Source organism: Trifolium pratense, linkage group LG2 (genome assembly GCF_020283565.1).
Source record: "Trifolium pratense cultivar HEN17-A07 linkage group LG2, ARS_RC_1.1, whole genome shotgun sequence".
In the NCBI taxonomy this organism is placed as follows: domain Eukaryota; kingdom Viridiplantae; phylum Streptophyta; class Magnoliopsida; order Fabales; family Fabaceae; genus Trifolium; species Trifolium pratense.
Window position 1 is genome coordinate 22752975 of NC_060060.1, and position 20342 is coordinate 22773316.

Consider the following 20342-nt stretch of genomic DNA (forward strand, 5'->3'; position numbering starts at 1 on the left):
AAAATTATATTTCTTGTACTATTAAATGTATAATTTTTATATTAAGATATTTTAACATGTGTCTCGTGACAATGATTTATTAACACTACGAAATATTTTTTTTTCCACTCTAACGTAATGAATCCAACGGATAATTGGTATAGTTTAGAGTGATTCTAATCTAAGATTGCATGAACATGAAATGTAAGTTGCATAAAACTTATTAAAAAATGTAAAGAGTACACATGAATTATTTAAAAGCACAAACTAAAAAGTGTTGTGAAACCAACTTGAGAAATCAGCATGAATTATTTATAAGACCAAAAACTTATCTAATCCTTAAAAAAAAAAAATTTGTAAGAGAGATTTATATAATGTACTAAACATGAATGCAGAAAAAATTCAAAATTTTGAATGATATACATGAGTTGCTTAAAAGCATAGACTAAAAGTTGTGACGAAAATTATATGACATATCGAAATTTCTTGAAATTTTTTATAAGACTAAAAGCTAAATATGAGTTTTTTTGTATATAGACGAAATAACAGAGACATTAAATAAACTCACACACACAAGTGGGAGAGTCGGAGTTCGAACCCTAATCATGACGCCTGACTTAACAATTTCGGCATTTTTGTTAATTGAGCTAGGATTTGTGTGGAAATAAATATGAGATATTCATAGGGGCATAAAATTTATTTAAAGAATTGAAGTGACTATGGTACATACTTTAATTATTTTATTTTTTTAAACCAAAATATCCTCCACGCGCAATTCTCTCGAAGTAACTAAGATCCATTTAATGGGTTGAACTCTCCAAACAAATTTTCCTACTTATTAAAAAAAAAAAAAAACACCCGCACACAATTTTTCCTACCAAAAGAAACTATACGTTGATGAATTGAATTGTTAAAATTAGAAATACCAAAAAAAGCTTAATTTTCGTTGACTCCAATTCCTTCCACAATTTCACAATCAAATTGTTCAATGTTGCAAACAAATTTCATTTGTTTTTCTCTTGAAATCGTTGGAAGTTGGCACAATGAATTTTTTGATGCGTTCTACATCAATCGTGTATTCAGAACACATACCGATTCCAGAAGCTCGTGTTGATGTTCATCATAGGTCAGCATCTGCTGGATCTTATTATGAAAATCATAAACCTGAAGTTCCATATTCAAAGGTTGATTTGAATTCAAAGCATCATGATTTACCGTTTGTAGTTGTTGATAAACACATTGATGTTTCTGAAGAACAAGGATGGATTACCATTCCATGCAGTATGTATTTTCTTCATTCAATTTTTTTCTTGATTGTTATAATTTTGTTGCATTGTTTTTCTTTGCATTAGAATTTTTGTTACATGGTTCCGTGAGCTTGCTCAGTTGGCAGGGACATTGCATTGTATATGCAGGACCGGGGTTCGAACTCCGGTCATCCCAGTTATCCACTTTAAGAGTGAAATTTCCAAGCAATATGAGACTTTTACATGTACCGGAACAGTTTCCCTCCTGTCGAGGCTAAGGGGCTAATGGGGTGTGTAGGCCCCCTCCTTCTAGTGCCAATGTTCAGTTTGTCCGCTTTGGGTTGCATATGAGCGCTCACAGTTATTCCCAAACGATGTGGGCCTTTTAGGTGTGCCGGGCTAATGGGCATGTAGGCCCCTCCTTCTAGTTCCAATGTTTTGTTCACCCTCAAGTACACCAACCACACCACCCGAGGTATTGTCCACTTTGGGTTGCGTATAAGGTCTCACGGTTTTGTCCTTTATAAATGGTGCTTGGATGGGTTGAGAAGTGTGGGTGTTGTATATGAATTACTTGTAGCCTCAATTCTAAGTGATGTGAGACTTTTAGTTGTACCGAAACAATTTTGCATGTCATTTGCAGTTATAATTCGCAGTTGATTTATTTTTTAATTGGTTGGATACTTACTTTACTTGTTAAAGTGAATTATTCACGTCAAATCTTCTAGGATGTTGGGAATTGAGTTTTTCTTTTTGTTTATTGTGTTTCTTAATTTTACTTTATGTTTGGGCATTCTGAATAGCGAGTAAAAAATATTGTCATTGTTGTTAATAGAGAATAGGAGGAAATGCATAATCTTTTGATTTCAATGTGGTGGTTTATAAGGGTTGCAAGTGCTATGAACATGATATCAGATTTAGATAGAAGCTTATGAGTGAACAACGGTGGTTTTGTCTAGTGAAAGAGAGTAGTTCTCCATAATGCGAGCAGCTATTTTCGAATCTGCGTTGAGAGAATCATATATTTAGTGTCCAGCGAGAACACGATAGCCTCCTCAGTTGTGAGTTTGGCAGAAAAGGCTTATGTGTGAGGATTTTATCATTATTTTTTCGTGGTAAATTGATAGAAGCAACATAATAGGACACCCCCACCCCACCCTTTTGGATGAATCTTTGTCATACAAGTGCAATGACTTGATAAATAGGAAATGGAATTGATATCGAAATAGAATATATGTTGAGTTTTGCAATAGTAATAATTGGAAAAGTTGGCTTGTTTCCATTGTCATTTGTCTCTTCGCTTCTACGTCTAGAGGCAATTTGTTAATTTTGATTGTTATATGTTTCATAGAGGAATGAAATTATAATCATGGCATGATTTTGTTGGCATTTGGTTCATTAGTAGAATTATGCAAAGCATTTTCTTTTCAGAGAACTCTTTTATGTGATGTTATTTTATGGGTCTGGTTGCTCTGCGTATATAATTTGTAATGATACATCTTATTTCTATTTTGTAGAGGAACCTCCTGAAAATTGGGATGATGTGCCAGATATACAATCGCTGCTCCCTCTTGACCGTTCCTTTATTTTTCCGGGTATTAGATTGTTTTATTCTTTAAATATGAAAAACTCAGTTTAGGCATATGTGATTTGGTCAGCTGGCTTCCACAAAAGTTGGGCAGACCTAATTTATACCGATAATTCAGGTGAACAAGTTCATATCTTGGCATGCTTGTCTGCATGTAAGCAGGATACACAGATTACTACTCCATTTGAAGTTGCTACAACGAAAACTAAGAATGACAAAGGTCAAAGTTCCGAGAAAGAAAGTGGAAGCATTGAAAACATAAATAATTTAGTATCTGTAGAAGGAGAATTGAGTACCGGTGGTGAAGAGAAGTCGAGAGATATTTTTTATGGTGACTCCCTTGTTGACATGGAGGAGGTTCACAAAAGACAAACTGCATTGTTGTTGCAAAAATTTGAAAATTCTCATTTCTTCGTGAGGATTTCTGAGTCCAATGAACCCCTTTGGTCCAAAAGAAGCTCTGTAGATAATAATTCCTATTATTCTGAAGCAAATGGTCAAAAGACCCCGAGAATTAAAACTAAAGAGATTGCATTCCCTTCTACTGATGCAATTATTGATAAAGGAAATTTTGATGCAAGTACTTGTGGTGGAGTGGCGAGAAATTCTACCAAGTGTTTTGCTTTACCTAATGGAGACATAGTGGTATGTACCAAAACTTTTGGAAACTATGCACATGAAATTAATTGCTTTAAAGTTGGTAGCGAGACACAGAGAGATTGCACAGCATTGCTTCTTACATGTTTTTTTTCTCTTATATATACTATATCTATGTAACTACATCTCGGCTCTTGAGGTGTTTTGAGCCCTCAATATGCAGAATCCTCTTATTTATGATCGAGTCATCTCATTTCGTCTAATTCATGATCTAATTAAATTTTGTTGTTTGCAAGGATGCAGGTTCATTTACAAGCGAATGTTAATGTAAGTTCTCTTAAAGACCCTTGTATAGAAATTCTCCAATTTGAAAAGTGTCGGGAGAGAACGACGTCTCCTGTAAGACAGATGGATGCAGTTTGTACAAATCAAGATCCATGTGCAGAGCTGTTAAATTGGATATATCCTTTGGAAAATGGGAGGGCTCCTATTCGCCCAGTACCTCCTCATCATTTAACTTCAAATTCGGGAATTGGTAGCACTTCTCAATGGTCCAACTATCCAGCACCAACTGGCTCGCATTTATTCGGTTTTGGCAATTTTAGAAGCTACTCCATGTCATCATTACCGCAACCTACAAACCCACCGAGTATTCCTCTTAAAGCAGCTAGTTCTAAGCCAAGCTTTGACCCAGAGGATTTGGATCAAATTTCATCTCCAAAAGTTTTTTGGAAAAAAATGGGGGTAGACGAACTTTTATCTTTTCGAGGTGTCTCATTGGAGCGAGATAGGTTTTCTGTTTGTTGTGGATTAGAAGGCGTCTATATACCTGGTAGAAGGTGGAGAAGGAAACTTGAAATAATTCAACCTGTAAAGATTCATTCTTTTGCTGCTAACTTAAATTCAGAGGATCTTCTTTGTGTTCAGATAAAGGTTTGAATTATGATTTCACAAATCTAATCTATATTACTCTTCTTTTGTGCCTTGCTATTTTTACTTGTTTCTTTGCTCTGCATTTTCAATAATTCTTAAGTTGTTCTTCAGAACGTTGCTCCTGCACATGCACCAGATATTGTGATATTTATAGATGCAATAAATATTATTTTCGAGGAGTCTACAAAAAATGTAGCAGTGTCGTCATTGCCAATTTCATGTGTTGAAGCTGGAAATGATCATTCTTTACCAAATCTAGCCCTCAGGTTATTTTCCTTAATAAATATATTATGAGATAACCAACAATATTTATGATCTTTCTGTACGTACCTGGCTATTCAGTTGCAAAAACCTTTTCCTTAATAAATATATGCATGTGCGGAGTGACACCCCCGAACACCAAACACAATCCCTACAAAAGACGGTAAAAGGGTGTTTCTTGTTAAAATGTGAGCTACATAATGATACTACCACATGTTTTCAATATGCACCTAAGATTTGAGAAAACCAAAAAATTTGATGTGGAAATATATAGCCATACCCAAAACGGCTTATTTACTCATTGACTTTCTTCCATTTTTGTAAGGCTGAACAGAAGTTATTTTTGTATTAATAATACACAACCATTTGGTGGAAATTATAAGTTAACTTCTACCAATTTTTAGAAAGGAAAGTGATTATTCTTGAATCGAACACTTATCTAGTTTCACTTTTCTTGGCTTTAGCAAAGTAGCTGTTAGACAACTTTCATAGCTCAAATGATGTTTTTGCTAATTTTGATGAAACATTTATTGTAGTTTTGTAAGTTTTGAGGGGTAGTCTAGAATAATTATTGAAGGGACTGGAAGAAAAGAAACGGGGTTTTGGATGTCAAATAAGGAAAGAGGGAGTGATTTAGGCAATAAAGGGAAATAGAATGAAAGAGTTCCAGATTATAAGATTTTAGGATAATTGTTTTTTTTCAAGTATCTATTTTTTATTTTTCAATCATAAGAAGTTTGTAGTACAAAATTGTAATCAAATTCACTTTTAATTTATAATATCTTATTTGAGACCCAACAGATTGATGAATAGTCGAAAAATATAGAAATGCCATATCAGAAAGCAAAAGGAGGATGAAAGCTTAAAAGTGAGTTGATGGGTAGAAATATCGATTTAAAAGTGCATGGTTGCTTATTGGCATTTACTCTCATTGGCTTGTGTATAAAGCTAAAAGTATTCTACTCTATATTATAGTTATAATGATACCTCAGATTGCTTTACTTGGTATCCATACTCTGCCATATATGCATTTGAGTGGATGAGTTAATTCAATTAATGCAATTAAGATTTAATGGAAATGGCCAACCATATGTTTTTGATGTTTTCGACAAATAATCACCAGTTCATATACAGTGACAACAATGTTTGTATATTGTATTAGATTCAATCTGATTAGATGTTAGGAAAATAAGGGGAGAAATTAATATGCTTATTTAAATCATAATTTCGCTTATGTAATTAGTTTTGATAATCTTCTTTATCTTATTAGACACTTCCTTGCTAACAGGATAGGTGAAGAACATTCTTTTATCCTTAAACCAGAAACTTCTACGTTGAAGAGTCTCAAAGTTCAAGATAAAAGAACTTCCCGTTTGTTAAAGCTACCATATGGAAATAAAACATCAAAATACAATATTGATCAATATGCAATTATGGTGTCATGTCGAAGCAATTATACATGTATGCTTTTTCCCTCCTTGATATTTTGTTTTGCTATCTAGCGAATGTTAACGTGTTAATTAGTTGTTTTCCTGTGGTTTTCTCACTTAATCTAGCATCAAGGTTTTTCTTTAAACAACCAACTAGTTGGCGACCACGAAGCTCGAAAGATATTATGATCTCGATTGCATCACAGATGTCAGGAAAACCTCAAGGAGCGTATGAAAAACCTTATCGACTTCCTGTGCAGGTTAATATATTCTTAACTCTTGTGTTATGTTGGAACTTCACGACTGTTACTTTTAAATTTCTATCAACAATCATTATTAGTTTAACATCATCAATTTAATTTGATCAGATCTTAACTCTTCAAGCTTCAAATTTGACATCTGAAGATCTAACTTTGACAGTGCTAGCTCCAGATTCACTTACTTTACCCCCTTCAGTGGTTTCCCTGAATACACCGAGGACTCCAAAGAGTCCTTTTATTGGTTTCGCAGAGTTTTTAGCAAGAGCAAATGGTGAAAGAAGTATTGGTGCCAAATGGAAAAAGGGATTCAATTCTATTATTGAAAAAAAGGAGGAACAAAGTTATGATCACAAAGCTCAGGAAATTTCTTTGAGCGATGATGTGATTCCTAGTTCGGGTATTACTTGTACACATCTATGGCTGCAAAGCAGAGTTCCACTCGGGTAATATATAAGATCTCGGTTTTATTTTTGTAAATTGTTTAACTAATCTAATTAATTTAAAATCATTTGTTTGCCAAATCAGATGTATTCCATCTAAATCCGTAGTCACCGTCAAGATTGAACTACTTCCATTGACTGCCGGCATAATTACACTGGACACTCTACAAATCGATGTCAAGGAAAAAGGTAATGATCAGCGATCGTTTTTGCCAAGTTTTTCTTCTTAATCACATGTTTGAGCATCTAGCCAAATTAAGATTTGGCTACAAATTTATAGGAAGATATTCTTCTGCATAAAGATCTATTACTTCTACGATTGCATAGTTATTTTGAAGTATAACTATGTCAGCAGAACAATGAAGTGTGCTGCGTTGAAATATAACACCTTTTTTTAAAATTATTTTTCTCGGTAAATGGTCAAATTGTATATCATGATGCAAAATGCCAATTAGGTTAGGTCCGCGACTCCTCGTATATTTACATCATGTTGTAACAGGTGTTGCCTATATTCCTGAATGCTCCCTGAAGATAAACTCAACTTCCTGCATTTGCAAGGGGATGTAGAACGGACACGTTTAGCTGTTTGCATACCTTTCTGCATTTTTTCTGGTGCAGTGTAAACAAAAATGAATGCTTTGGCTCAACTAACTCCATTTCATAATTGTTGATACGACCTAGAAGAAAATAGGATTTGCTTTCATGACCTTCAAAAGTGCTATTGCAACTTACTATCATTGGTAAACCATCAGTCACCTGGTACATAATTGTGGCAAAGTTAGCATTTTCGATTTGTGCTGAATTCATTTTAGCTCTGTAGACCACTAGTTAGCTCGAATAGCGGCTTCTTACACCCTCTCCCTTTAAGGGGAAAAATGTATATTTTTATATATAGGCTTTTTTACTCTTCTTGAGTGGAAAAAGAGAGTGCGTGTTGATGCATTGCACCAAACAACTGCGACGTAGTGCTTGCTGATTGACCAAGTTTTTCGGATGTTCATACTTTATTTTTGGATGAAGGGAAATGAAACGAAGAGAAAGATATGTAAATACTTCAAATTTGAATGAAGAGAGAGAGTGTCATTCTCATTGAGAAAATGTTGGATAGTACCTAAAGCTTTTTTGTACATTTTGTACAAAAGTTATATAATTTTAATTGTAAGTGATTTTTTTTTATTACGTTTTATTTCATGATTTCTTTATTTTCTTTCACATGTATCATCTCTCTTATATCAATATTTTGTATTATTTGTTTCACACCAAATACAAAACTCTTCTTCATATTCATGAAGATGTTTAAAATGAAAAGATTAACATAGATTATGCAATTGTAAGTTTTGAATTATTTAATCTTGTGAATATAAATATTTACAATTCATAATTTAGACAACCAAAATCTAAATTACTAAAGTACCAAAGTAATTACCAACCATTCACTTTAAACCAACATGTAGAACCAAAAGTACTAAAGTAAAACCTTGATCCTTAAAGTCAAGTGTAATCCCTTTCACCAACAAGCACTATATTTTTGGTATCAACAACAACCTATACTTTAGACAAATTTTTGGTATCCAAATTTGAAAGCAACTATCCTAGATTTGTGCCTTATCTTGTTTTCCTAAATACTACGAGAGAATGGGTAGGAAAAAAGAGAGCAAGAAAGAGCAAAAGTTTACCTCCTTTTGGTCAATCAAAAGAATTTCTCAATAAGTTGGAAATCAGTATGAAAAATATCAGTCCAAGTTTGTTGAATAATCTTTTAATTCATCCATTTTCTTATTGTATAATGTGTGGATGAAGGTTTTAAAATGGCCAGGTATTTCTCCAACTTTGTCAAATGTGGTCTCTACAATCTTCAGCTTTGGTAGCTTGATTCGTTGAAATGTCTAGGTTATGTTTCTTAGTGTTTTATCATTTATGTCCGGTGATTCGAGGAGCTCGATATTTTCTTACATAAAAAAAAGAAGAAGAAAAAGTGGTAATGGTCTTGGTTCCCTTAAAAACATGTGGTCAGGGGTTCGATTACATGCGTATGGAGGAAATTCAGTTGAGAGGGGAGAACCCACTTTATGTGTCCTACAAGTTCCCCGACGGAGATTAGTCATTGCTAACGGCGGTGAAAACTTCATACCAATATCATGGGAATCCAAAAAAAGTAAAGTGGGTAATCCATATCAACTTGTTTTTACACAATCATTAGCAAACGGTAGCGCTCATGCACTTGCAAGAGCAGCTTTAATCCACGCTTCTCGCATTACTTTTGATTACATTCTACTGATATTATATTATGAATGCAAGAATTTAAGTTTGGTTTCGTAAAAAAAAAAACTACTTAAAAGACCTCCGTGGCAAGAAGTTTACTATATGTGATTAAGATAAGAGCATTAGTTTAGTGAGATACTTAATATGCATGAGGGCCATGTACAATTGAAAAGGATCCAATCCTGGAGCACTTCAAGGCTTTGTCTCGAGATGATAACGAAATCTTAACAAAGATTATGGCCCAAGAGAATAGTAGTTCCTATAAAATAATTGCTTCCAATCACGTTAAACACATGGTATTATTATTTTTTATTTTTATTTTGAAGCAATTATTAAGAATTTCTAAAATATTTCTACAAGTATTTATTATATGATAAAATATGATTGGTTGTAATGTGCACAACATTTTATATTTTTAGAGTGGTAGTTCTTAGTCATCAAACTCGTTTTACTCCATCTTTTATAAAAGAAAACTCCTTTTTTCTTATAATATATATAGGATATAGGATGCATTATATTAATAGGTTTTAGTGAAAATTTTATCTTTTAATTTGAATCATCGGAGTTGAAACATTTTTTTTATTCGAATCAAAAGTCTCACAAGGTTTCTTGATCTGAATGAAACACAATAAAATGCATGTATGAAAAATTGTTCATTTAAATAGAATTGAGCCGGTCAGAAACATCTAGGATTATATTCAATCAATTCTCATAGTAAGATAAACCAAGTTTTATGCAGAAAATTAAGTTTCAATCAAACATGTTATGAGATGAACCTTAGAAAGAGCACATATATACACAAAGACAAACATAATGGGAGTCATGACTCAAAACTTTTTCTATTATATGTCCTAGACCTAATAACAAAGAGTACATTTACAAACATTGCATTTAACCTATTGCATTTAACCTACCTCGTTTCCAGTTTGCACCATCGCTACCTCGCCACGATGTTCCCACCAACTTCATCCCCCCTACCTGGTCTGCTATTTGTGTGTTGTCAACGTAATAGGTTGTTCAAAGCTAGTTGCATCGAAATGGCTGCTCAAACCTCAACATCATCCCATAATTTTTCGTTCCTCTTCCATATCCACCATAACGTCAGGGTGAAATTATGCAACTACGTTTGTGACAGCATTTCCATAATTTTGAAGAAAAGTACAACAAAACCATCAACTCCTTTCATCAATTCTTGTATTATCGCCCCTAGGCCCTAGCCCTGTCACACATCCCACACTTCCATAGCATCGCTACACCCCAAAAAAAAAAAGACATGCCATTCATTTTCATAATTATTGTTATATTGTGCACACTTTTTCGAGCAATTCACTCTGTGAGATAATAATAATTGGTTTACATAAAAGAAATCAAATTATACCGGTGTTCGATAAAATCATATAAACTCTGAATCATGGTGGATTATCAATATCAATAATATATATTTTTTAACGCAATCTCAATAATATAATAAATAATTTTAAATTTATGTAAAATTGTACATGACTGATCTCAATACTATTATAAACTTCAAACTCAATAATGAAGTTAAAAAAATTACTCCTGCTATATTCTTAAAAGCGTTATTGTGTATTTAAATATCACACCAATATTAATTTAAAAAAATTATTACATCAATATAATTTAATCTTTCTTATTTATTTCTTTTTAAAAATAATTTAATCTTTCTTACAAAACAAAAGAAAGATTATTATCTCGTGGAGTGAATTGAATTGTTAAAGAAAAGGTGCGCACAATGTGACAATGTAACAATAATAATAATTATAAAAATGAGTGACATGTCTTTTTTTAGGTGTCTTTTTTGAAATAAGGGGTAATCTTATTACATCAGACAAGTTTATATATTTTATTTATTTATTTATTCATTTTTTTTAAATTTAATTCCCAATGTTTTGCTTTTCAGTACAGACATAGTGTTTGTGTTTTTGTTGCATACGAGGACTGACCCCATCCTCCGATATTTCATGTTTCTTGAGCGAAGATTTCTCATTTCAGTTCAGTTTCTGTTGTCTTAAATCTCTGTTCTTACTCTCCACTTCCCAATCCTTTTTTCATCAAAATCATCTCTTCAAAGGTTTTCCATTTTCCCCTCTTTCTATTTTTAGTAATTTGATTTACTTATTCTGATCTGTTTCTTTTTCTTTTTTTCAGTTTTAATTTCTGGGTTTTCTTAGTTACATGGTTTTGAGCTGTTTTAAGGTGTAAAGTTTTGATTTTTAGCTTTTAATTTCAAAATTTTCATCTGGGGTTTTGATTTTGAGGTAGTTGGAGTGTATGGCAATGAAGGGTGTGTTTGTAATGTTTGAAATTTTGAGTGGTTTTTTAATCTTTTGATGATATTTAGGTTTTGGTTTTATAGGTTTTGTTATTGATGGGGTTGTTGGGTGCTGAGAAGGGTAAAGTGGTGGAGTCTTGGGATGTGTGTAAATCTAAGGGGAGGAAGAAGAAAAAGAAGAGTCAAGAGAATGAGGGTGTTGTTGAAGAGAAAAAACCGGGGTGTTGGGTTGGGTTAGGGTTGTTTGGGAGCTGCATTTCTTCAAGATCCAAAGTTGATAGCTCAATCAGCGGCGCAAGTACTCATTATGGTAATCATTGTTTTCCTTGCAAATGTATTATTGTTTATGAAGCACAAGCACTTCTCAGATTAGGCGTGTCCCGGTGTCCAACACAACACCGACATATGATTACATTGAATTGTCATTTTTTCAAATTATTATTAGTGTCAACGTGTCTGTTGTGTTGATGTCTGTGTCTATGTTCGTGCTTCATAGGTTATTGTTGATTGATTGTTCTTATGATGTGTTTGGAGATTCTATCTTTGTAAAATGTGTTTATGATATGATTTTGTTTATGCATAAATCGTACTTTGGTTGGTATGATATTTCAGCTGCTTTAGTGTATGGTTTTCTTTTGAAATTTCTTTGAGCACCTTTTTCTGCAATCAAATTGAAAATTACCATGCTAATTGATGCAAAATGATATATGAAAAACAAGGGTTTTTGATTGTGTCGTGTGTGACGTGGAAGCTGTTCAAAAGGATGAATGAATCAAAGTAAATTTGAAAATGGAGATATTTAGTTACTAAAAAGTGAAATACTTGAGTTTCTCATAATCCTGCTTATTCAAAAAGCAGAAGAGGGTTTCTGGGTTAATCCTGGAAGCATATGCAAGCTTTGTCGCGAAGAATGTTTCTTTAATGCGTATGTTGTCTTTCGAGTTAACAGAATGACAAAAGAGTGCATTTTGGATTGGTTAGAAAATACATTATTGTTTGGAAATAACTGAATTTCAAATATATGCTAAAAGGTTGAAGTAATCGAGTTATAAAACTACCCTTGAGGTGGTGTCTAATTTCGCTTATATTCTATGCCTGTACTGCAAGACGTTATTTTAAATTTTATTGCTTGTTCTAATACCTTTTCCCATGTCTTTGGTTTCTTATTAGCTGAAAGTAAATCGACTAATGACACGAGTAGAGGACAACCAACAGCTCCGGTAATATCTTCTACAACCACTAGTATTGCAGAAAGCAATTCCTCCACCTCTAAACTTGAAGAGGAGCTTAAAATTGCTTCTAGGCTGCGAAAGTTCACTTTCAATGAACTTAAGTTGGCAACAAGAAATTTCCGGCCCGAGAGTTTTCTTGGCGAAGGTGGGTTTGGTTGTGTTTTCAAGGGTTGGATTGAAGAAAATGGAACTGCTGCAGTGAAACCAGGCACAGGGCTTACTGTCGCTGTAAAAACTCTTAACCATGATGGGCTTCAGGGTCATAAAGAATGGCTGGTTCGTATATTTTTAACGAATCTTGTTATCGTCTTGTGTTATCTCTGAATTCTATCTTTCTAATCATGATTCTTGTTTGGATTACATGACAGGCTGAGGTAAATTTTCTTGGCGATCTTGTTCATCAAAACCTTGTTAAACTCGTAGGTTACTGCATTGAAGATGATCAAAGGCTGCTCGTGTATGAGTTCATGGCTCGGGGAAGCCTGGAAAATCACTTATTTAGGAGTAAGTTACTATTTTCTGACTAGTTATTTTCTCATTTTCCTTTTCAATAGTAATAATAACTGCACCTTGAAATCTTAATAGCATCAACTATAAAATATTGAACCCTTCTTGACGTGTCTCTTTTAAAGCCTGTTCCAACCCTATATAAGGAAAATAATAAATTGGCCATTTCAACATAGAAATTTTTTTCCTATACATTTGAGTGTTTCTAATTTATATGATGCATTGCTCAAATGATCCGCGGATTTAAGAACAATGTATGGCACAAAATTATAGCATTATAAGGATGTTTCCTTCTATAACTATCCTGTTTCGTTGAATATGTTGTTTGTATGATGTATTTCTCTAATGATCCGTGAATATAAGAATTACGCATGGAACTAATCAATAGCATTATAAGTATATTCCTTTCTATAATTCTCCTGTTTCTTTGAGTATCTTGTTTTATGTTGAATTTAGAAGCTTTCATGAATAGAGACTTAAACATAAAACATATGGTGCACATTTTATGTTTGGAAATTTCGATTATATCCTTTTCGATGTTCTCATGTAGAAATTAATATTCTATCATGTGCAGGACCCTTACCTCTTCCATGGTCCATTCGGATGAAAATTGCACTAGGAGCTGCTAAGGGTCTCGCTTTTCTTCACGAAGAAGCTGAACGGCCAGTAATTTATAGGGATTTTAAAACGTCAAATATACTATTAGATGCAGTAAGTACCACAGATTACAAAAAGATTAAACCTTGTTTCCATTTTGTGGATCTAATTTTGTCATGAATCAGGACTACAATGCCAAGCTCTCGGACTTTGGTCTTGCCAAAGATGGTCCTGAAGGTGATAAAACCCACGTGTCCACTCGAGTCATGGGAACCTATGGTTACGCCGCACCTGAATATGTAATGACAGGTAAGATAAGTTTGATATGAAAATTTCAAATCTACAAAGTTGTCATTGCGGTCACACATGCTTACACTTTGTAGGTTTTTATTGTAATTCCTTGTGGGACTGTCTTACATATTATGCTCTTGACCCCTTTTCGGTATGATGTTAAATGTTCTCCTCATTAGTCATATTTATGATTTTGCCCCTATTTGGATAAACAACTTAAATAAGCATTCATAGCATAAGCACTTATTATATAATCGCTCATGTGTAAGTTATTTCTATAATAAAAGATAAAATAAAGTCAAACTGTTTTCACATAAGCTATAAGTTGTTTTCATAAGCTATCCTAGAGAGCTTATAGAAATAACATGAAAACAACTTATGGACATGTCATACTCTATTTCCGTACACTATTTCAAACAATCTCATAAGTGCTCATACCAGTAGATAAACTCAAATAAGTCGATCCAAACAAGCCTAAGATTTTAATAGAATGAGATGTCTATAGAATGAGATTGATGATTTTAGCTGTTGCATCCTCAAAGCTCATAGTTCTATTACATTCTGGTGATAATTTTCAATTTCATTTCTTCCAAATCTATTTCAATGTAATCTAACACCTGCAATATATTTGCTCTTGTGTGGCACTGGCAGGTCATCTCACATCAAAAAGTGACGTGTACAGTTTCGGAGTCGTACTGCTTGAGATGTTGAGCGGCAGAAGATCTATGGACAAACACCGACCCAACGGCGAGCATAACCTTGTTGAATGGGCTCGACCACATCTAGGAGAACGAAGAAGATTCTACCGGTTATTAGACCCTCGCCTTGAAGGTCACTTTTCCGTAAAAGGAGCTCAGAAAGCTGTTCAACTAGCCGCTCACTGCCTCAGTAGAGACCCAAAAGTCAGACCCTTAATGAGTGAAGTTGTCGAAGCTTTAAAGCCTCTTCCAAACCTTAAAGACATGGCAAGCTCTTCATACTATTTCCAATCAATGCAAGCCGAGCGGTTCAGTGCGAGTCCAAACACTAGAAGTGTACATGCACAAGGAGCATCGCTCGCTCGGAACGGACAACAGCGAAGGACCCTTTCGATACCAAACGGCACTCATGTATCTCCTTATCACCATAAGTATCCCCAACAATCACCTAAACCTAATGGTAAAGCATAATAGAGCTGGTGAAAATTTTCCATCTCTTTATGTTTATTCAGGTTGTTTGAAAATATTGAAACACTATTTTACTTTATTTATTTTCCCATTTTGCCCTTGGAAATATTATTTCTTAATCTCTTTAGGCTTTGCTTGTGTATGATTTCAAACATTATGGCTCCTTAAATTAATTAATCACAAGCTTTTGTTTATAGAAAGATGAGAAAGGTGCTTTATTATTGTATTAATTTATGTTAGTTGTATGTTCCTATAAGATCTAGGAAATGATTGGTTGCTTTATTTAACCATAATGTTTTTTTAGCCATATTTAAACTATAAGGTGCTCTTTATGCTTTACAGCATAGTATCTTCTTATAGTTAAAAATTCAAACTTAATTTGATCATTGAATTTTTTTGGACTAAATTAGAAGTATAACTAAGATAATGTTTGTTTAATTTTTTTTTTTTGACTAAATTAGAAGTATAACTAAGATAATGTTTGTTTAATTATGTGACATAAAATAATGTTTTTTTATGTTGGTTCAATAATTGGTGGTCTTGGAGGAAATAATTGCTAGCAGTGTCATCATTGAAAGTGATTTGCATGCTATAGAAACAATACAAGTGTAAATTATGTGTTTTTATTTTTGTATAAAATAATTTAGGCACGTGTTTAAGTTCCAATTAAGTTGAAGTGGTTTTTAGAATTAGTTTCCTTTCTTTTAGTTTATCATTATGGATCCCGTTAATAAATTAAATGTAAGATATATTATAATCATAACAAATTATAGAGTTGTTATAATCACAAATTTTTTTTAACCAAAAAATATCACAATTTTTTTTTAGTCCGTCAAAAAAGAAAACTTTTTATTTAGCCAAAAAAAAAGTTTTGATTTTTCACTTACCATTTTATTCACTTAAATCTTATAATTACTAGCGGTCAGACATGGCTAGTTCCACGTCTGTCTATGTTTATTATGCAGACTTATGTAAAAATAAAAGACATGTTTTATTTTATGGTGAGTTTGTTAATAATTTTTTTTTGAAAGTCTTAATAAAAAAAATTTGCTGCTAAAAAAAAATAAGCCTTATGTTATGGTGAGTTTGTTAATAAAATATTTTTGTTGCTAAAAAAAAGTTAAGAGTATTGTTTGTATTATGAAAAGTCGACATCAATTTTTTTTGTATCCTCTTTATATATAATAGAAGATAATGATATAGTTGTGTATACACTTGAATGATGCAAGGTATATTCTCAATTTTTTTGGGATTTACAATGGAACCAATGAATGTCACATTTTTCATATTATCCAAATCTCTCACCACCCGACTAAATCTAGTGGTTCTTTTTTTTTTTTTTGTATATTCTTGATTTTTTGGTACAAATATTCTTGAAATTTTTTTATTACATGTTAATGTAAGGTGTTATAATTATAAAGGAAATTAGATTTGGTGCGGTCACCATTTTGTTGCAGTCACACAGTCCTGATGTTATTGTTAGAGTTTGGTATAGTTAGTTGGGTAATTCTTGAGTAGACTTTTTGTTAGTGTTAGAAATTATCAACAGAAACGGTTCCTTATAGTGTTTGAAATTTTATAAACTATCAATCCATTTATGTGAATTCTTTCGAAGAGACCCAAGTTAATTAAGATCCATTTAAAAGGTTGACATCTTGCAACAAATATTTTTCCATAAGCACGGATCGGAGATCGACCCATTGCCAAATGGTTAAAGAACTGAAATATCTACCAATTGTGTCATAGTATGCCACAATATATTGATATTATTTTTCTATTTACATTTCATCTTCCTTTAGTATACCCTATTTTGAAATTTAATATACAAGGTATATCACTAAACAATTGGAAAAGGATAGCTGGTCTTTATTTATTTTATTTTGAGAACATGTAACTATTTTTGCTAAATTATTAAACCCAATTAAACCATGCAGTATACAAATTATTAGAATTTAGAAGTGCATGAAATCCAAACATTAAGAATAAAATTAGGTCTAAAATGTTTTCTCTTCCCCAAAGAGAAAAAGTATATGTACATGATCTCTGTACAGACTGAGTCGAGCCTTCTACGCGCCTGCTCGGCTCACTTGTTCCTTGGATGTGCTTTCAAATATCTTATCAGCACTTGCTACTTCAAAACCATCCCTCCTATGGAATTCTTTAATCTGTTTCATTAGTTATAACAAGAAGAATTAGCAATCCTGCAGAAAATGAATAAGTGCATGGTTGGATTGACAGTGAGTTCGGCAAAATCACAGTAGCACTTGATTCTGTGAAGCACCAAAGTGTAGCCTGTGCCAAAATCACGGGGAGCGCTCTGCCAATCTCACCGTCAAAACTGAACACACACTCATATACATATATAAGCAGATCATTCAAATTCTTCAAGTAGTCTCCGAAGCTAGATATTGGTCGGTGATTACAAAATCTAATCTTATCCGTAAAAAATTAGAGATGCGAATTTATAAAACATTGACGTTGATACTTAGAAAGAATAAGTTCTTACCTCTGTGTGAGGTAAATTTTCATACTGTGGAAGCACGAGACGCTCTGCAAATTCAATGTATGAGCATGGAACTGATTCAGTTATACCATCAGAAAATTGGAAAGAAGAATCTGCTACAGTTGAACTTTGTAGGAGAAGGCCATCAGGGCTCACTGGCAGTCGAGGGAATATTCAAGTCATTCACATGATACTCGAACTCGATAGTAATGTGAAAAACAACTTACAATGGTAATCTTCAACTTCAAGTTATTTAGCTTATATGTTTGAGAAAATGCTGTACATAACATACTGACAAAATGCATTTTCCAATTCTAAATACTAAAGGGTTTGATGAATGAGAAAAAGCTATGCCAAAAAATTAACCACTTTTAAATTTAGAAGGGCTTATATCCAGAAAATGTTATACTTGCGGAATAATAAACAAAGATACATATACCTTTCAATACTCCTCCTTCAGAATTCAATCTGAATCCACTCTCCTCAAGAAACTGATTCAGTTTTTTTATATCCCTCAAATAAGTTTTCAGCCGATGAGCGGAAATAGTTACATGGTTCAGTGCATGACCATTGACTAGTGTCCAGGCAGCGTACTCACTCTCTCTATATATCACAAGTATCAACAAACCATAAATTGTTAAACCGTGCTTCAAATAAGCAGATACTTTCCTCAAATAGTTTTTCTAGGTGGAGTGGAGCTATGAAGCACAGACACTACTCAGATTAGGTGTGTCTCAGCGTCGGACACGGACATGGCACTTATGATTACGCTAAATCATGTCATTTTCTCAAATTGTCATCGGCGTCGACGTGTCGGTGTCGTGTTCGGGGTCCGTGCTTCATAGGAGTGGAGAGATAGTAATATACCTTGCCAATTGTTGAAACTCAGAATATAAGGGTTTGTCCCATGTTAAGTGTCCCAAGGAACTTGCAAGAGCTGCATACTTTTTTCCATTACCAGATGATTCAGTGTATTTCCTAATTATTCCCTGCATGAAGATTCCCACATTCTTTTAGTACAACTAGGCTTTTGAATGTTGAATCAACAATGCTACAATATTGCCAAGGAGATTAAAGGATAAACCATCGGTGTAATACTAATATATGCTGACAGACACTAATTGAGATTTGTTCACCCCAACATACCTGAGTTCGTGGACTCATCTGATCCACCAGTAACTCTGATATAAAAATTCTTGGCAAGGGGCCATTCATGCCACTGCCATTGCCAAAAAATGAATCAGCAAGAGGCGGAGGCGAGAACCACAACGCCCTCAATTTTTTCCCTGGAAATGTCAACTCATCTCGTTGTGTATAGCCATAATCCAGAAAAAACTGAGCCAGGGAGTCAATTCCGTAACCGTTCACCTATAATCAAGTGCACAAGACATAATAAATGAGCTAACAAAGTATAATTGAGCAACCAAGAAAACTGTATATATCAACAACGAAAAGCGAAAAAAGTACCCCAAATGTCCTGAATGCAAGATGATCATAGCATAAAGAGTTGTTTTCGACAGAGTGAACAAGGTTCAATATGGCCTTTGCTGTAGGATTCCTGTTCAGGTACACTGACTGCATACTCTCCAGCACACCCTTGAAAAATGCTTCACCACCCTACATACATAGAAATCACATTTGCTTCAAATAATTGGATCCAGAACAGAACAAAAAAATATATAGAACAAGTTCTCAGATTCATTATCACTATCAAGGTTTTAAATAACTCCCACAGATTGCATTACAGGCACAGTAAAATACAACCGATGCAGTCTCAATCAGACAATCACGGCCGCAGGTACATAAAAAACTGAGGTAGCCACCAAAACACGGTTTAGATGACGCGAAATTTATAACAGACGTGTAAAATTGATTTTGAAATGTTTGGATACTCTCGAGTAGAATTGATTCCAATTTGAAGCTATAATTTGGACCTTTTGGCTCTAGGATTAATTTTAGTCAGAAATTTATTGTTCAACTCACTTCATTTTTACATTAATGTTTCCAAACATAAATCCTCTTACATTCAAATTACTACTCACTTTTAGCAAGAATCCCTTTTACAAAATAAATTCATTCAGTATCAATTTTTTTCAGGTCAAATAGTCCGGTGACCAGAATTTCACCCTTAAAAAAAATGGGAAATCCCGTTTCAATCTTGACACCTGCATATTACAACGAGTTATGCTCACAGGGACCATTAAGTATCAATTTTTTGGGTCAAATAGCCCATTGACCAGAATTTCCCCCATGAAAAAGTGGAAAATCCCAGGTTTAAACCCGATCAGTGCATATTGCAATGAGTTATGCTCACATAAACCATTCAGTATCAATTTTTATCACATGAAAAACTAAATACGCACTTAAAATCTTGATCACTAAAAACAAACATGCAACTAACAATCAAAACCATACATGTAAATTTTTTTTGAGGGGTTAAAATGAGGGTTATGTGAAGAATTATTAACCACTACAAACATGAAAACATTTTAGGTTTTCAGAATCAAAACATAAAACAAAACAATAAAACAAAAATATCATGTGTGAACCTGAATTGATGATCTCTGAGAGTGAGATCCATTTTCTGATGAGTAGCTACTACAAGACAGAGAGATTTCTGGGTGAAGTGGTTAAGCCTAAAGGGAAATGGTTGGTTTGAAGATTGAGCATTCCATGATTTGGGTTTAGAATAATAAAGAAATGCAAGTAGCTACCTTTTGCAAGTGTTGTCAACGAAACAACCAAACCAATATTTT

At 33.5% G+C, this 20342-nt stretch overlaps 3 protein-coding genes across 5 annotated transcripts; 2 read left to right on the forward strand and 1 right to left on the reverse strand.

The window, feature by feature from the left end:
* The first annotated feature begins 867 nt into the window (after positions 1 to 867).
* LOC123911111 lies at positions 868 to 8086 on the forward strand. Of its 2 annotated transcripts, none has more exons than XM_045962463.1 (10): positions 868 to 1260; positions 2744 to 2821; positions 2933 to 3459; positions 3715 to 4344; positions 4456 to 4610; positions 5894 to 6066; positions 6162 to 6295; positions 6404 to 6738; positions 6821 to 6924; positions 7235 to 8086. In XM_045962463.1, the coding sequence occupies exons 1-10, from the start codon at positions 1023 to 1025 to the stop codon at positions 7300 to 7302; spliced, it is 2442 nt and encodes an 813-aa protein (XP_045818419.1). In that variant the 5' UTR covers positions 868 to 1022; the 3' UTR covers positions 7303 to 8086. The 2 variants fall into 2 exon arrangements, with proteins under 2 accessions (XP_045818419.1, XP_045818420.1); XM_045962464.1 differs by having other exon boundaries at positions 2977 to 3459.
* A 2825-nt stretch (positions 8087 to 10911) lies between these two features.
* Positions 10912 to 15283, forward strand: LOC123906999 (serine/threonine-protein kinase PBL34-like). Of its 2 annotated transcripts, XM_045957052.1 has the most exons (8): positions 10912 to 11089; positions 11167 to 11214; positions 11375 to 11600; positions 12461 to 12798; positions 12891 to 13026; positions 13604 to 13740; positions 13812 to 13935; positions 14569 to 15283. In XM_045957052.1, the coding sequence occupies exons 2-8, from the start codon at positions 11194 to 11196 to the stop codon at positions 15084 to 15086; spliced, it is 1500 nt and encodes a 499-aa protein (XP_045813008.1). In that variant the 5' UTR covers positions 10912 to 11089; positions 11167 to 11193; the 3' UTR covers positions 15087 to 15283. The 2 variants fall into 2 exon arrangements, with proteins under 2 accessions (XP_045813008.1, XP_045813009.1); XM_045957053.1 differs by lacking the exon at positions 11167 to 11214.
* A 1645-nt stretch (positions 15284 to 16928) lies between these two features.
* LOC123904405 lies at positions 16929 to 20216 on the reverse strand (the record flags this gene model as incomplete). The annotated part of the gene is made up of 7 exons (XM_045954076.1): positions 16929 to 17248; positions 17590 to 17741; positions 18026 to 18189; positions 18454 to 18575; positions 18733 to 18954; positions 19054 to 19203; positions 20136 to 20216. Coding segments are annotated over 7 exons (990 nt in total), but the record flags the coding sequence as incomplete, so codon positions are not given.
* Positions 20217 to 20342: the final 126 nt, after the last annotated feature.

What these genes read in the sequence shown, in the direction of transcription:
- LOC123906999 (XM_045957052.1), top strand. Translation starts at nt 11,194, where the DNA reads ATGGTTTTGAGCTGTTTTAAG. An exon ending in TGGTTTTGAGCTGTTTTAAG is followed by an intron (nt 11,215 to 11,374) that starts GTGTAAAGTTTT and finishes TTGGTTTTATAG; the next exon opens with GTTTTGTTATTGATGGGGTT. An exon ending in AGGGTCATAAAGAATGGCTG is followed by an intron (nt 12,799 to 12,890) that starts GTTCGTATATTT and finishes ATTACATGACAG; the next exon opens with GCTGAGGTAAATTTTCTTGG.
- LOC123911111 (XM_045962463.1), top strand. Translation starts at nt 1,023, where the DNA reads ATGAATTTTTTGATGCGTTCTACATCAATCGTGTATTCAGAACACATA. An exon ending in ATGGATTACCATTCCATGCA is followed by an intron (nt 1,261 to 2,743) that starts GTATGTATTTTC and finishes TCTATTTTGTAG; the next exon opens with AGGAACCTCCTGAAAATTGG. An exon ending in CCGTTCCTTTATTTTTCCGG is followed by an intron (nt 2,822 to 2,932) that starts GTATTAGATTGT and finishes CCGATAATTCAG; the next exon opens with GTGAACAAGTTCATATCTTG.